Raw genomic sequence first — 16,327 nt, 5'->3', positions numbered from 1 at the left:
CTTTTTCTTTTCTTCTTTTTTTTTAAACTTTTCTTTGTCACAGTGATTTGGGGACTCAGCTGTGTTTTAGCCTCTGAAGACTCGACTCTTGAGGCTTTTTTTTTTTTGTCTTTTTAGTCACTGTGGCCTTTTTATGACTTAGTTCAGCCGGATGAGACAATTAAGTTTTGAAGTGTGCAGCAGCGTAACTAAAAACATACATTCCTGTCTTCAGTCCAGCACATTCCAACTTCAAGTCTGGTATTTGTTTCCCACTTTTAAACCACCTGATATCAAATCAGTTCTTTAACGGCAAATCTGTTCCATACTCCCAAGAATATAGTTTCAAATAACGCTTGAGTAAAATTTGCATTTCCCTTACTTTAAAAAAAAAAACACCAAAAAAAAAACATCTGATCCGTTATTCAAATTCTTCGTAAGATCTCATAACCTCCTAAGCTCTGAGCACAGCTTATTCTTGTGCGGACTGGTTTTATAGGCAGCACGCACTGTTCTATTGCTCTGTTTCTCTTGGATGGGTGGATCACGTTTTTATCGTGCAGACACACGAGTTTAAAGAAAGAAAAAAAAATAAAATCAACCCAAAATACAAATAGAGAAGTCGAGATCTTTGACGTTGCTGCTGCTGTCTCAGCCAATACGCCAGGCTTGGATTAGAGATTTCTAGCACGATTCTGAAAGTTTGTGGTAATTTGCAAAATATTAGGAGATACTTAAAAAAAAAACTGTACAATTTTCTGTTTTCACAAACCAAAGAAGGGTTAGGATAACTTCAGTTTTTGAAGAAATTCCTTTTTTTTTTATGTGAGTAGGGTTCCTGCAATCAAGCTCGATTGCTTAAGTTTTCTTTTATGTTTTCTTATAGTTTTTCTTCTCTTGGCAGGGTGCTTGTGAAACTGCGTGTACGCTTTGTCACTTGATTGGTTGTTTATAGTTTTGTGGATTATGTTAATTGCCTATCGTAGACCAAAATAGACTATCCTTTTTTGTTTTGATTTTTTTTTTTAAATGAGAAATGCAACAAAACATAAAAAATGAATCCGACACAGTAGCTGTGATGTAAACTTATGGCATGTTGAAACATGTATCAGATTGTAAATGTTGCATCGTTGCTCGGGCAAAACGTGATTTTCAATAACTGTTGGTTTTCTTCACACACACACACACACACACACACACACGCCCGCACACATTTTGCAAACTATTGTACACTTCTTTTCTTCTCCTTCATATGGGATTACTTTAGATTACTTTGTCCGATTGTTTTTTTTTTAATGTGTTTTCTGTGCTTTTGTAATAAGATTTCTTTTAAAAAGGCTGTCCCTAAAATACTAATCTGACAATGTGGATTAGAATAGATTCAACCATTTATACTTGAGATGGACCAAGATGTTAATTTTGCACATATTTGTAGGTTGTTTATTTAAGCCAAAAAAAAAAAAGAAGTAATCATTCACATCTTTCAATCTGAGCAGTTCAAATAACCCAAATTTAGTCAAGGTTAAAAAGAAATCATCACCTGACAATATGTGAACAAAAAAAAAAAAAAAGAACTACACTGAAACCAAATTCAGCGATGGATTTAACCATCACAATGCAATCCAAATATGTGATTAGATACCATTTTTTTTATAACGAATTTTTATAAAAAAAAAATAAATAACACACATCGTCTGTGAGATGAATGTAAAAACATTTGGGGAATTTCGGTATTTGACCACAGACAATAATTCATCACTGTAAAAGTCTGCTGTATGCTTCCTTATCCTGTGGTTTCAAAATAGGAACATTCAATTACTGTACTTCATTTCGTGTTGTACATCTGGGCCGAAGATTTCAACGACAAAAAGAAACAAACATTTATAAACCCTAAATTTCATGTTCCCAAATAACAAAAAAAAGCTTAAATTGATTTTCTTTTCACTTTTTTATGAGGCTTTTTGCTGCCATATCATGTATGTAGATGCTTTTGTAAACATGCACTTAAGTTAAACTATGAGATGTGCATTGAAATATATGTATATTTTGTTTAGGCTCTTTTTTTTTTTTTGCGTGATATATCATTATTTCCCTACAAATTCTTTCTCGGATACAATTCTGAACTTGGCAGAAGTGGAGCTGTTGTAGTAAAGGTAGTTTAACATCGAAAACTAAGCAACCCTGAAATATATGCTGCAGTAATGTGTTTTAACTTTGTCTTTTCTTTTTTTTTCTTTTTTTGATAATTTATGCTCCAAGTTGGTTTGTATTTTATTATTATTATTATATTATTATTGATGTTATGAAACAAGCTTGTTTGAAATGTGTTGACTGCTGTTGAAATAGGAGATAAAGTTTTTTTTTTGTTTTGTTTTTTTTGTTTTTTTAAATGTGTGTTCAAGGACGTTTTTATATGATTTGTCAAACACTGGACTGGAGTGAATTTTCCAACATTTCCAAGCTGAGAGATGTATTTGACAGACTTAACTGCACAGATAACACCCGCGAGCGTAGATTTGAGCCGTCAGACCAAGCTCTTCCTCCCAGCTTCGTGTGTGGGAGCACGAATGACATGATCCTTAAAAACAAACAAAAAAAAACCCAGGATCATAAAAGATGTTGAGTTAGTGCTGGTTAGTTGATGGGTATATTAAAAAAAAACAGGAAATATTTCCAAATTGTTGCATGGTAAAGACTGGTGACCGGTTTTTGTTCTGATTTTTCTGAAAAAAAAAAAAAAAAAAAACAAAGAAAAGAGTCCTCTTTTAGATTTTCAGAGAAAAACATATAAAGGGACGCCACTTCGCACCCAAGCAGTTTTCGCATTCATCTGACCGGTTCCCTCTACGGTAAAGCAGATTGTGAATCATCAGACCAAACACCACTTTTCAAACCAGAAAAGAGATTTGCACTAGACTGATTATTTTTGGTCTTCTTCTATCTAAAAGCAATATAACGAACTCCACACGTTTTTAACCATAGCAACCGTACGGTTGTCACTGTCCCTACGGTGCGAATGCTGATATTTGACCATTTTCTTTTTATATTTGGTACAGAACGTGTCACCCTTTGAAGTGCACGTCCACATCTTGTTTGTAGCAGAGTTTTTGCCTTTTGTCCCCCATAATTTTTAATTTTTCTTTTTAGTTTTCTTGCCTCCCCTCCACCCCCTGAGTATTATTGTCCAGAATCAAGTGGCATTAAAACTGTTGTTTCCTCCTGCGAACGATTTTGGACAAAATACGCAGCGCTTACACATAAGAAGCGGGATTCAGGATGTCAAAAGGAAAAGAAATAATTCATGAGTCAGTGTCATTTGTCTGCATCACACAGCCTGCCACATGTTTGAAGAGAAACAAACAAACAAACAAAAAGAAAGAAAGAAAATGCCAAAAGATAAAACCCAGCTATACCCACCGTAGTGCACATTTAAAACACTGGTCACAGAGCTCTCTGCATATTTGGTCACTTTGACTGCTATTTTTTACAAAAATGTAAAAAATAAAAATTGCTTTAATTAAATAATTAAAAACCCAAAAAGTGCTTCTGTAAACACACCGTTATTGGCTCCTTGTCCAGAGAGTCTTTGTCTACCAAACTGTACCATAACGTCATCCTTTTTCAATGAGGTCATTGACAGCAGCCACAACTTTTCAGATATGGTTTCGTTGACGAATACATGTACATTTCTGGAAAAAAAAGAAGAAAAAAAAATCACACAGCAAAACTTTGCCTCTTTTTTTTAAAATTTTATTTATTTATCTGGATGTAGTGGCTTTCCTGTTTTTTCCTCTGCTTCGTGGTGTTGTTGAAAGATGTTTGCGGTTTTGTCTAAATCTGCGTGTTAGAGGAAGCATAAGTATGTGCCTTTCTTGTAATCTCCTTGGTGAGTTTGTTTATTATTGAAAAGCTGAAGCCAGCCAATTGTGTTTGCACTACAAACCAAATTGCTTTTTTTTTTTATTTGTGATGTAGACTATTTAAGCGAGCTTGTTGCGTCACTTTAACCGTACAGTATGCATGAGGGTGAAATTGGTAAAGTCTAGGGCTAGAGCTCTCGTCTGTTGACCTGTAAAACCAGTGCAGCTTAGAGGATCCTTGTGAATATATCTCGGCTTAGTTTCACGTTTAAGTTTTCACGTCCATCTCCTTAAACAGCAGTTTATTATTATTATTATTATTTTTCACACTTTCAGCAGTAAAATTAAACAACAAAAAAAAGAAAAAGGAAAAAAAAAATCTAATAACATTTACCACAAATACAGCTTTTACTTTCACATGCCACAGTTAGAGTTACAGAAGTTCAGCAAGAAATATTCTTATTTTTTTCAAAATCCATGGGAATGCATGAGTATAGGAGGTCGCCTCAAGACTATTGGTCAAATTAAGGTTTTTTTTTGTTGTTGTTGTTTTATTATATTCAGTAATCTTTTTTCAGTGACATCAGAAAAGACTTATGTGCTTTGTGTCTTACAATTGCACCTTAATCATGTCAGTCCATTGGGGGGAAAAAACAGCAACAACAGAAAAAAAAAAGGCTGGCAGGTAATATCTCTGATTTTAGCACCTTACTACACAGCATGTTTTCACTTTATGCCAGTTTAGCTATTCTTCCATATGTATGATTTCGAATCTAAACCTAATTTTTCAGTTATAAATTTTTTTTTAAGGGATGTGCCAAAGTTTAGAGGCGATCTCTCGAGTTGTTATGCTTGTCATTTTCTTTTCATCCTTTTATCGGTTTAAGCAACGGTATGTCAAAAAACTTTCCTATAACAGTGTGTGGAATCAATTTATCTCAGCAAACAGTATCATTACTTGCCATTTTACAATAAGCCCTGTATTTCACATATATTTACCAGTGATGTGTATTTGTTATTATAAAGAAAATAGCCGTAAAAGCTTCATTATGTTACATAATATTGTGACTTTTTTCGAAAAACTGTGAAGACTTATCTTGCATATACTTTATAAAGAAGTATTAAGCCTTAATACAAAAGACTAAAAAAAGTGTGGAAGAATAAACTGATTGTTGCTAAGTAAGGATGATTTTTGTAAATGTTACCAGCACTTTTTTTGTAATTTTCACTCTCTGAGGTATTGTACAAGTTCAAGCTGTTTGTGAAGTTTGATTATGAAGGAATAAAAACTAGTACTTTCCTGTACTTCACAGAAAGTCTTGTTGTTGTTTTTTATGCACTTCACTTCGTTGCGCTTCCCTCCCTATGACTAAACGCCCATAAATTAAATTAGACTCATAAATCGTCTCGCAAAAGCGTTCAAGCTTTTCACCTTTTCTCACATTGCACTTACAAATTTAGATGTGTTTTATTGAGCTGTAATGTGACAGACTGAAACACGGCCGCACATAATTGCAACATGAAGGATTATTTTTATTTTTTATTTTTTTCCACAAATGGAAATGTAAAAATTGTGTTATGCTTTTATTTTCGGCCACTAACATAAAATACATCGTAACCACCTTCCCTCAGTAGTTATGTAATCAGTAAATTAAAGTCAATTTGTTCAATGTGGAGAAGCTTTCAGATGGGTTAGCTTGCAAAACAATATCCAAAGTTGGAAACAGGACGGCATGTACCCACCAGGACACGGCCTGCCACGCAAACTTGACAGGCTGGGCAAGAGGAGCATTAATCTGAAGCAGAAAACAGATCCATGGTGAAGGTAGGAAAATCTTTTAATGAGACAACTATTACTCACACAAAGAAAGAAAGCATTTATTGGAACGAAGAGAAACCGGTTTGCAGTTTGTCACATGCCATGTGGAGAAACGGCAAATATGTAGAAGAAGCTCTTTTGGTCTTAAAGTCTAACATACAAAACGTATGTAGAGCAGACCTACACTTAATGTCACAGTGGATACAATGTATCCACGGTAACATGAAACACGGTGGTGACAGTATCATCCTGTGGGGACGCTTTGGTTCAGCATGGAGAGGGACAGATGGAACTCACATATAATGGTATTCATTAGAGTGGCCCAGTCAAAGTCCAAATTTGAATTGATGCATGGTTTAGATAATACTGAAAGCTCAATCTTACATCTACTTGAGAAACTGTGGTCAGACTGGGAACTCATATTTCACCACCTGAAAGCCTGAACATCAATATAAATACACAGTAAACCTTTTTTTATTTTGTACCTGTAAGAATTTGGTGAAAACTACATAATTTCTTTTTCCACTTTAAAATTAAGCACCATTATATGTTGTGCAGTCACATAAAATCCTAACAATATTCATTAAAGATTATAGTTACAGTGTGACGAAATGATTAAAAACGAAGCATGAATACTTATGCAACACACTGTACATGTTGAGAATTGAGAACTTTTTAAACCAAATACAATATAGAATTTAAATAAACATGCATTTATTCCACGGATTATAGTGGCTTGGTGTAGATGCCAATTACAGTTAAACTACAAACTGGAATGGATCCCAGAATGCAGGAAACACCCAGGACGAGCTGCCAGCTAGTTACAATCCTATGACTAATAAACGCTCATTCTTCACTTCACACCTACGTGTACTTCAACCGTGCAGACTCAAGTGTTTGGACTGTGGGAGGAGACTGATACAGCCGATGGACAAGCTTTACACAGAAACGAACCATGGAGTGGGTGTGAGGCTACGCAGCAAGACACGCAGCTGCTGACAGGCCATGAAGGATTCTCTCAAAGAGGACAAAAAGAGAAATATTTCCTGCTCTAAAGCAATCAAATTTGTGACCTCAACAAGAGTAATATTAGCCGTTATCCATTGTCAGACTAAAACTGTACAGATGGTCTTCGTAAAAGAAGCAGGACAACCCAGTTAAGCGCTGCCATCTGTAGATGATATTCTGTTTCCTGGTATGTTGGTGACAGTCAACAAGCTGAATGTGACCAACACATGATTAACAACTAAAATATGGAATTGTAAACAATAAATAAATCACCATCGATAAAATCACATGAAAAAACAAACAAACAACTGCACACACACTTTAATGCAGAGTTAACTGAGAGCGTCTGTGTTGTGATATTTAATGTGGAACTGCGGTGTTGGATCTCTGCAGCATCAGATAGGACCCTCAGCAGCCTGGGATTCAGCTCTGTGACAGCTGCAGGGCCTTTTCCCCTGATGAACACAGAAAACTGATCGGGTTATAAACAGAGAGCAAGTTAGAGATGCACCACAGGGCTGAACCACCGAGAACTTTATGAACTAATAAAAGATAATTTTGGGAGCAGCTGATGCAGCTTTTTATATTTTGCGCGCAGACGAAGACACATAATAAAGATGTTTTTATGCTCTCAGAGGTAGGATGAGTGGCTCTTTTTGGCAAATGTCAAGATTCCTTCTGTTTTTCTTTCTCTTAAGTTCTTAACCTTTTCACCTTCTGCATGGTGCCACCAACAGGTGTGGTTGGAGTGTGGGGGCATAACAGTAATATTGTTTTATGCATTGCTTAAGAACGCAAGGACAAGCTTTGATGTAAAACAACTTTTTACTTTCTTTTATAGTCCTTTATGGTACCTATTTTTAAATGTCTGTGGTCAAATATTTAGGTGAAATATTAAAAATATACAATACACAGTCACTTAATATTGCATGATTTAAAGAAAAACTTGTTCTGATTTGTCAAATAAGTGGATTTTTGGTGACATTTCTTGAAAACTTGAGTTTTGCTGACTACTACGTTGTTTAAAAATTATATTAGGAGGTGCATTTTTTTAATTTCTTTTATCAGATAGAGATCTTACACTTCTATTACAAGCTCACTTTTGAAATAAAATAAACAGTCTATGCACATCCTAATTATTAAAATAGTATTAAAAGCATTAGTTTTATATCTCACATCTTACACTTTTTTCTGCCACTCAACTTTCCATTAATGTGCTTGGTCAGCTTCATTAGCACGTTTTTAAACCTGGACTTTTTCTTGCCTAACTTCCTTGTAGAAAGTGTGAATGACTGTCTGCTGAACAACTGATAAGTCCGCTCTTCCCCTTGATTGTGCTGGACAGAAAATACCCTAAAAGTTTCTGTAATGAAAATTTTCTACCATTTTTTTTTTTTTTTTTACTTCTTAACGTTCTGATTTACTAAAATAGAAACACATCCAGCATGAACCCCTAGTGAGCAACATACTTCTTTGGAATTGGACGTGACACAAAAAGGAGCTTAAAGATCAATTTATTTACAACATGAACACGTAAATGATTCCTTTTCCATTCACTTTATTAGCAGCTCTAACAATTCAACTTTCCTCAACCGGTTAGCAAAGTGCGTGTTCATTGGATGTGCGCATCACGCTTAAAAAGAAAACTTAAGACGCCGTTTTCAAGCTTGTCTGAGCTTAAACCGCAGACGTTTTCCTCTTGCTTACCACTGGCGCCACCTGCTGTTAATCAGGCTAAACATGCGCTCTCCAAGTCCAACCACTGGAAAATGTTTCTGCCTTTAAAATAAATCTTCAAATATGATTCCCGTTTAGTGCCTAGCGTTTAAATGTCATAAAATCCTTTAGCTTTTACTCCCCAACCTGTCACAATTACTATCCATCACTGTGCAAACACAAAGATCCACTGCTTTAACATTTGGGATTTTTGGCTGATTTAGTCTGAAACATGCAGCTAAATACTGTATTTTGAAAGGTTCTTTTTGAAATTACTTTTCAAATTAGCTAAAAGACAAAAGCCTCAAAATTTTGCCATGAGTTAAGCACTTTAGACGGTAGACATGGTAGCAACAAAAAGCAATCGCCCTAAATCTCCCTGTTCTGAAGAAGTCTTGTGCTCTGCAGGAGGTGTGCCGTGTTCAAAAGGAGAACAGGCTTCGGTGTTCTACTCTAGAGGCTCAAGGAGAGATAAGCGCGAGTAAATATAGCAGTCGGGTGTAATCCACTCGGTGCATTTCATTATCCTGCGAGTGTTCATCTCATGCTATGACAGTGGAGGAGACAGTTCACATCAATGGTTAAGGTTGTTCCCCAGGATAGATTTATTCAAGTTGGGACCGTACAAACCTAGTGAATGACACAAGGAGGTATTTATAATTTTCTTTTTATATCTGGAATGACATTGGTAAAGAGGGTGTGGAACGTTTTAAAATCAAAGATGCACAACATACAGCCACCTCTCACAGCTACTTCGTGAGATGCTAGTTGTTCCCATAAATAAGGCAGAATGCAAAGTCCATAGAAATGGAAAGTTAATACATTTAGCCAAATTGGACAGTGACGTGACAAGAATTAGATGACTTTCTTCAGCTCATCGTACAACACCAGCACGAAGGCGCCGCCCATGCCTCTGAGCACGTTGGACCAGGCCCCCTTGAAGAAAGCTTTGCCACCCTCGTCACGTGCGATCTTGCGCCAGCAGTCGATGGTTCCACTGTACATGATGTCAGCTGTGGGAGAGAAAACAAATTACATGAAGCTCAAACGACCATTTCTGCATCAGTAGAAATATGTCCGCCAGGCTGGACACGCTCTTACAATTACAATTTAAACAGACTCACCTCCTTTACGTCCAGACTGCATCATCATGCGTCTACGGACAGTATCGAAGGGGTATGAGGTCAGGCCAGCAACAGCTGTTACAGTTTGTGCGATCATCCAGCTCACCAATATGTGGGTGTTCTTGGGGTCTGGAAGCATACCTGTAAAGGTACAAGCATAGAAAAAAAAAAAAATCAAAACGACAACACTAAGACCCTCACCATATGCACCAATTATTCAGCATGAAGTCAACATACCCTTAGCTGTGTCATAGATGCCAAAGTATGCAGCCCTGTAGATGATAATGCCCTGCACAGACACGTTGAAGCCCTGGTACAAGCCCTTTATGCCATCTGACTTTGAGATCTTTACCAGACAGTCACCCAGACCCTTGAATTCTCTCTCGGTTCCCGCTTTTCCCACGTCAGCCGCCAGACGGGTACGGGCGAAGTCGAGAGGGTACACAAAGCAGAGTGAGGTGGCTCCGGCAGCTCCTCCGGAGGCAAGGTTACCAGCAAAGTACCTCCAGAACTGGGTGCGCTTGTCGACACCATCCAGGAAGATCTTCTTGTACTTGTCTTTAAAGGCAAAGTTGAGGGCCTGGGTGGGGAAATATCTGATGACATTGGCAAGGTTGCCTCTCCAGAAGGACAGGAATCCCTGCTCCTTGGGGATACGGACAACGCAGTCCATGATGCCTTTATACTGCATGTCAGCGGTGATCTGTTTGCTGGCATGCTGGACCTGGGATAATGAAAGGAAAATCATTAGACATCTACTCACCAGCTAGACACATGAAAGTCACAAGGTTCTTCCATTGTGACCTTCTGGCAGGTTAAAGTTGTGAAAGTTGTTAATGGCTTTCCCCATTGCTGCCTCTAATCACTGTCCTCTGGTAATCACTGATAATGACTGCATTGCTTAATCTCGAACTGATTTAGTTGTATAACAAAAGCAACTTGTGAATATTTAAAAAGTGAAACTGTTCTCAATCTTTAAACTTCCGGTTACTTTGCAGTGCTAATGGGGAACGGATGTAAAACTAGTTGACCCGGCTTTAAAAACCGCCGCTGGGCCTCCGTACTTTCACCAACCGCTACCTTAGCAACTGCAACGGCTTTTAACAGTAAATAAAAGTGATATAAAACTCGCCTCATATAAATATTAGTGTGATAATTGAAATATTATGATTAAAATAAAAATAGGCAGGTATGACAGGATTGTACAGAGTGTACCAATGCCGCTACGAGCGTTTGTCCTTTGTTAGCTAAAGCTAACTACCGGCTAAGGTTAAGGCGCAGCGATGCAGTTAGCAACCGGGCTCGTGTAGGTCATTCTCACTTATGTGATGACCTTAGATCTTTTAACACGTAACTCTTCTGAATTTATTGTATTAAAACATTAACGGCACGTGTAGGTATCTCGGTAAGCTTGTAGACGAGCAACGCGAACATTTAGCAATACTTCAGGCTGTTCTTCGGTAGGGTGAAACAAGCTACATGGCTAACTCTCAGTGAGCCTCCCGGAAGACGCATTTTTTTCTTACCTGAAGGAGAAGCTTCACTCTTTCGATTGGGGCGACGGCTGTTTTGGAAATGGCAGCGGAGATGCCGCCAGCCAAGAAATCCTTAGCGAATGAAACAGCTTGTTCACTCATGTTGCGATGTTCTTGATGTGCCTTTCAGGTAACCAGTATTACACGATGTTTCCCAGCTACCCTGAACGGCTGATGGCCTGCACCGACGAAATGGCCGATTGTGAAGCCGCGTAGAGGATTTATCTAAACAGATAGCTCGCGATACTGCACGGGAACTCGAACAGTGAACTATTGGCCGAGCCTTCAACGTCATGATGGGTTTTACCAATAGAATGTCTATATTTGAATGACGTAGGCTAGCGCGCTGTACCTTTTTTTTTCCCAGGAAAGTAAATTCACGTGAAGTGACTCACTTGATTTGGACACAGAGCAGGAAGAACCTCAGCGTGGATTCTCTTGTTCTTATCTGGTTTCCGGTTCAGTGTCACCCTGAGAACAAGCTTATCGGACAGATCAAATCTGTATTCAGTGGAAACCATATAAACATTCAAAATGACTTTGATTTTCTTGGTTTTACTTTTCAACAAATTAGAATAGCCGTTATTGAACAATTAAGTTAATTTAGCAAATTATTCAAAAATGAAAAGTCAAACATAAATTATAAAGTGACGTATTTCAGTTATTGCAGATAATTTTGATGATCCCATGTTGAGCTCTATAGAAAAGAAAACCTATATACATGGAAGTGCTCAAAAGGTTTCTGGTAGATGGCTGTATTGACTGTACTCAATAAAACATAATGGCAGCAGTGGTAGGAGTTTGTCCTATAATCAGTGGGTTGCTGGTTTTATCCCTGTTGTTGTGTCCTTGAGCAAAATACTCTATGGGTGCCTATACTTTGGTCCACTACGGTCCATTTACCGTAGTGGACCAACCCCAGCATATGACATGGCCAACTGTGTGTGAAAAGGTCACCTTCCTCCAGACTCTGGGACCATGACTTTTAAATGATATTGAAAAGGAAATAGTTTAACAGAAATTGAGAACTTTGGACTCCCCTTTCTCCTTAACCCAGTTAAGAAGCTTCTGATAGCCAGCAAACATCTGTGTCTCTGTCTATATCTTGTGAAAAAGCTCTTGAATTTGCTTTGTGAAGTTGTCCTTCCACACAACTTTTCATAAATATACTTGGATAAACCACTCTGTGACTAGTCATGATATGATAAGTTTATTAAGATGCACTAGTAGCACTAATGCAAGCAATTAACAGTCACAAACAATATGAAAAAAAAAATCCCATCTTATAAAGCACACACTTATAGGCATTGCAAATGTGTATAGTCTTCAAATTGTTTGTCAGGGCAGGATGTTATAATATTAACATATTTTTTCAAAAGCGTTCTAAAAAATTTTTATAAAAATGGCTGTTGTCCAAAATATTTGCAATTGTTCACACTAGAATCACCTTATGTAATTATGAATGTCTTTTGTTTGACTGTCTTTTTGTTAGTAAGCAACCATAACATTCATCTATCCATCCATCCATAATTTATACCCACTGCAAGTTACAGAGCAAACCTGCTGAATGCAGCATCCTGGGCTGTTGATGAAAAACCTCATGAAAAACATGTCATCTATGCATTTGTCCACCAGGGAGAAGCAAAAGATAACCTGCTTTTAGTGAACCAAAACGATAAGACATCCATCCATTCATGATCCATCCATCCAGGTATAGGTGCAGACTGGTGTGCACGTCTGGACAGATCAACAGTCCATCACATGGCAACTCTGAGACACACAACCTTGCCAGTGCACTCGCATCTAAGGGACATTTAGATTAGCCAATTAGTTTAACTGGTTAAACTAAATGTGCTTTGTGCTGTGCGAGAAAGCCAGAATCCCAGGAGATAACGCCACATGCAAGGAGGAAGGAGCCCAACTTTTTCAAAGTGGAATACTCTCTCTAAACTAACTACAAAAACTAGCATAGGATTACCCCAACTAAAAAGAAATGATTGCAAAAAACATCTATCAATAATAATCAGGATTTGTTAGACAGCCGTGCACATTTTTCTTTACTGTTAGGGTATTCAAATGATTTACTACCACTACCAAACTTTGGAACTACGGATTCATATACAGCACATTTGTCAGAGTCAAGGCCCGCGGGCCACATCCGGCCCGCGAGAAGGTTTTTTACGGCCCCTGGAATGATCTTGATTTATTATTAGAACCGGCCCGCAGACCGCAGTAAGCCGGCACCCCGTCTGAAAAAAAATACCTTCCTTATTTGAACTGTAAGTAGTTCTTTAAATGTTCTGTGAGATGATGTACTTACCCATGTATCCATAACAACCGGAACTTTCAATATCCACCAAGTTATTGCCGAAATATACCATCTATTAAAGGAGTGCCCCCCGGATTAATTACACACTCTGCAGCTGCAGCTGCGAAGTTACAGTATTAACCCGATACTTGCTGGAAAGTGCAACGTCTCCCCTTTCAGAAACCGTTGGAACTTTTCCACTTAGCGCTACGTGTGGCGGAATTACGGTACTGCAAATTTAGATGTGTCGCCGGCGACACGTGTAGCTGCGCATCCAGGCTGCTCAAACGTTGTCTATGTTTGGCAGCACATACCTGTGTGAACAACTGTTTTCTTTGATGAACCTGAACAAAACATCACACAGAAGTCAACTTACTGCTGAACACCTTCACTCAATTCTGAGGATTTCCTCAGCTCAGAGCCTTACCCCGAACATTGATGAACTTGTGGAAAAGATGGGACACCACCAAGTATCACCCTCAACCTCAAACAAGTGAACATTACTGTGCAATCACATATTTAGAGTTTTTACTCAGTTCAAGTTTAAAAGTTAAAGTTTAATATTTGTTTTCACTGCATGTTACTTCTCCTTGATGAAAGTGCTGTTTTTGATTAATAGATTTTTGCACTTTATTTTATTGTATTTCAATCCAATTATATTTTAAAAATATTAAGAAAATATTGCTTTATTTATCTGATCATATTGGAATATATTTGTTAGGTTTTCAGTAGGTTCAATTAGGTTCACTAGACTATATGCGTCATTTAAAAAAATTTCAATGAACATTCGATCAGTCCGGTCCTCGGCTTGTAGCTAAATTTTTTATTTGGCCCTCCGTCCATTTGACTTTGACACCCCTGATATACAGTATCTGCCAACTTGTAGTTCCTCTTAATAGACAGCAGATGTCAACAAATAGTTAAAATCTTACATTTAGCACTTAACAGAATTCAAATCTCACTCTGTATGGAAGAGCTCATTTTTAAACGTCTATGAATCCCTCCTTTTTGTTAGGATCATCAGTGACCAGATTTAACATCTTAAATGTCAAAAAATGCAAAGGAAAGCCATTTAAAGAAAACCCAAGATGAAACCTGTCTCATATTCCGATATGAATCATGCAAATAAATGTTTGGAAGAACACTACTGCTTCAGATTTGCACATTTTGGACTGCAAGCATTAGTCTAACAAAACACCTGCTGCTGAACATAAAACTGTAGTCAGCAGGAGAAAAGACCAAACATTGCATTTCTTGCTGAGATGTGCAGAATATATTTTACAAATCAGAATGTGTTCCTGATTTCTGAATGTGACATTGAGTGAGCATGAGCCTAAATATTCGGTGGACTGAAGTTTCTCCCACTAGTTCAAAGAAGATCTGAGTCATTTTTTCATCAATGTACATATAAAAAGTATGAGGAGAGTTGAATTGCTTCTCATGACAAAGAAGGAAATTATATTGAGCCTTTTACCTGCACAGCAGGGCAGGCACAAAGAGGACCAATACCTCTTCAGGGTCAGAGATGAGTAATCATATTTTAGTGATTCTTCTCTCAGGGTAAATACCTTTCAACTACATGGTTAGGCGCAGTATATCTTTAATAGTCTCTCAGTCCAATTACACAAGGATTTAAGTGGAAAACACTCTAAGTATGACTCTTCATTGAAGAAATTGGAATCTACTTCATTTAATTTTATATTGTCTGCCCACTTATATTTTCAAGATTGTTTTTCATGCAATCTAAAACCAGACATTAGGATATATGTGCAAACAAAACTGTTCCTTCGGGCTCCCAAACCAGCAGAGGGCCCCCAAGAGCTCTCACGTTTCCAAATGGAATGAAACTTTCCCAACTTCAAATGAGTGGTTTATGAAAAATGAAAAATACTGTTAAATATGCTTCTGTCCATAAACAGTTAAGAAGAAATAGAAATCATCTAGGATTTAATAGAACTAATGGATATGCTAATTTTAATAATAAATAGTGAAATATAACTTGGCAGTTATTTTAACAGTCGTAATTTAGTGTCACTAATCATTTCTGCTGATTACCTCTGTGCGGTAGACGCAGTTCCAAAATGATACCTATAAAATATTGGCTCTACGTGCAGCCATTTAAACTGTCCCTTCCTTATGGACTCTTCTGCTATGGGGGTTGAACTTTTTCAAAAAGTGGCCAGATTGAGTCCAAAAATAACATTGAGACAGAGAACCAAAACTAACAGAATTTCAATAGATTTATTTAGTTGGCAGAACTTGAAATTTTGATCCAATATCACATCTGATTTATTTCGACCAAAAACTGAATCTGCAATACTTTTAACAGCAGTAACAAGGATGAGTGCTGTTCAAAAAAATGTATTAACAACAGTGTCTGTTTTTAAGTGGTTTTATTGTTGTGTAATATTTATTTCTTGGCATCGGCTATGCCTTTTTATCCTGATTAATTCAAAAGAATAGTCTTAAATGAGTACTGTTCCGTTTTTTGAAGTTATGTGACATAATTAAATCGTTTTCATAAATTTGGTAATTGTGATTAAAGTTTTTTTTTTTTACATTTTCAATTGAAGCTTAACCGTGACATTAAAACATTAAAAATCGTCTCCTTTCATTTAGTTCATGCTGTCCACCTTCTGCTTTCCATGAAGCCACAACTTGACTGCAAAGACCCAGCTGTTCCTTCAACAGGAAACATTTGATCTTCCCCATTGGTACGTCCAGCCTGTTCAGGGGCCAATCACGTTGGGGCTTCGCCGCACTCGACGTCCGTGTGGACAACTGTGCAGCTTGGAATCCCACGCAGAAGTGTAAAAGTGGAGACAGGTGCGTTTGCCTTGCTGGGAGTCTTTACGCTGCAGAGAATCCTTTCCACTTTTCAAAGCAATTCACAGGAAAACCCCTGAATGTTTACCTTCTTCCGCACAAATCATAAAAATGAGGGGAGCGACAAAAATCGCGAGAGCTTGAGTCACTTC

At 37.5% G+C, this 16,327-nt stretch overlaps 2 protein-coding genes across 2 annotated transcripts in view; one reads left to right on the top strand and one right to left on the bottom strand.

Annotated features, from left to right (window-relative positions):
- The first annotated feature begins 5,530 nt into the window (after positions 1 to 5,530).
- Positions 5,531 to 16,327, top strand: part of LOC114152902 (GDNF family receptor alpha-4-like) — a 34,984-nt gene continuing 24,187 nt past the window's right edge. Inside the window, exons 1-2 of the mRNA XM_028031040.1 lie at positions 5,531 to 5,664; positions 15,969 to 16,175. The gene's annotated coding sequence lies outside the window, so the exon portion shown is untranslated. The remainder of the gene's footprint in view (positions 5,665 to 15,968; positions 16,176 to 16,327) is intronic.
- On the bottom strand, positions 8,164 to 11,258 carry si:dkey-251i10.1 (ADP/ATP translocase 3). The gene is made up of 4 exons (XM_028031041.1): positions 11,033 to 11,258; positions 9,744 to 10,230; positions 9,507 to 9,647; positions 8,164 to 9,395 (listed from the first exon to the last, which is right to left on the bottom strand). Exons 1-4 carry the CDS (start codon positions 11,141 to 11,143, stop codon positions 9,238 to 9,240), a joined length of 897 nt encoding a protein of 298 aa, XP_027886842.1. The 5' UTR covers positions 11,144 to 11,258; the 3' UTR covers positions 8,164 to 9,237.

This window comes from Xiphophorus couchianus, chromosome 11, assembly GCF_001444195.1.
Source record: "Xiphophorus couchianus chromosome 11, X_couchianus-1.0, whole genome shotgun sequence".
Classification (NCBI taxonomy): domain Eukaryota; kingdom Metazoa; phylum Chordata; class Actinopteri; order Cyprinodontiformes; family Poeciliidae; genus Xiphophorus; species Xiphophorus couchianus.
This window is presented reverse-complemented; position numbering and strand designations above follow the sequence as displayed.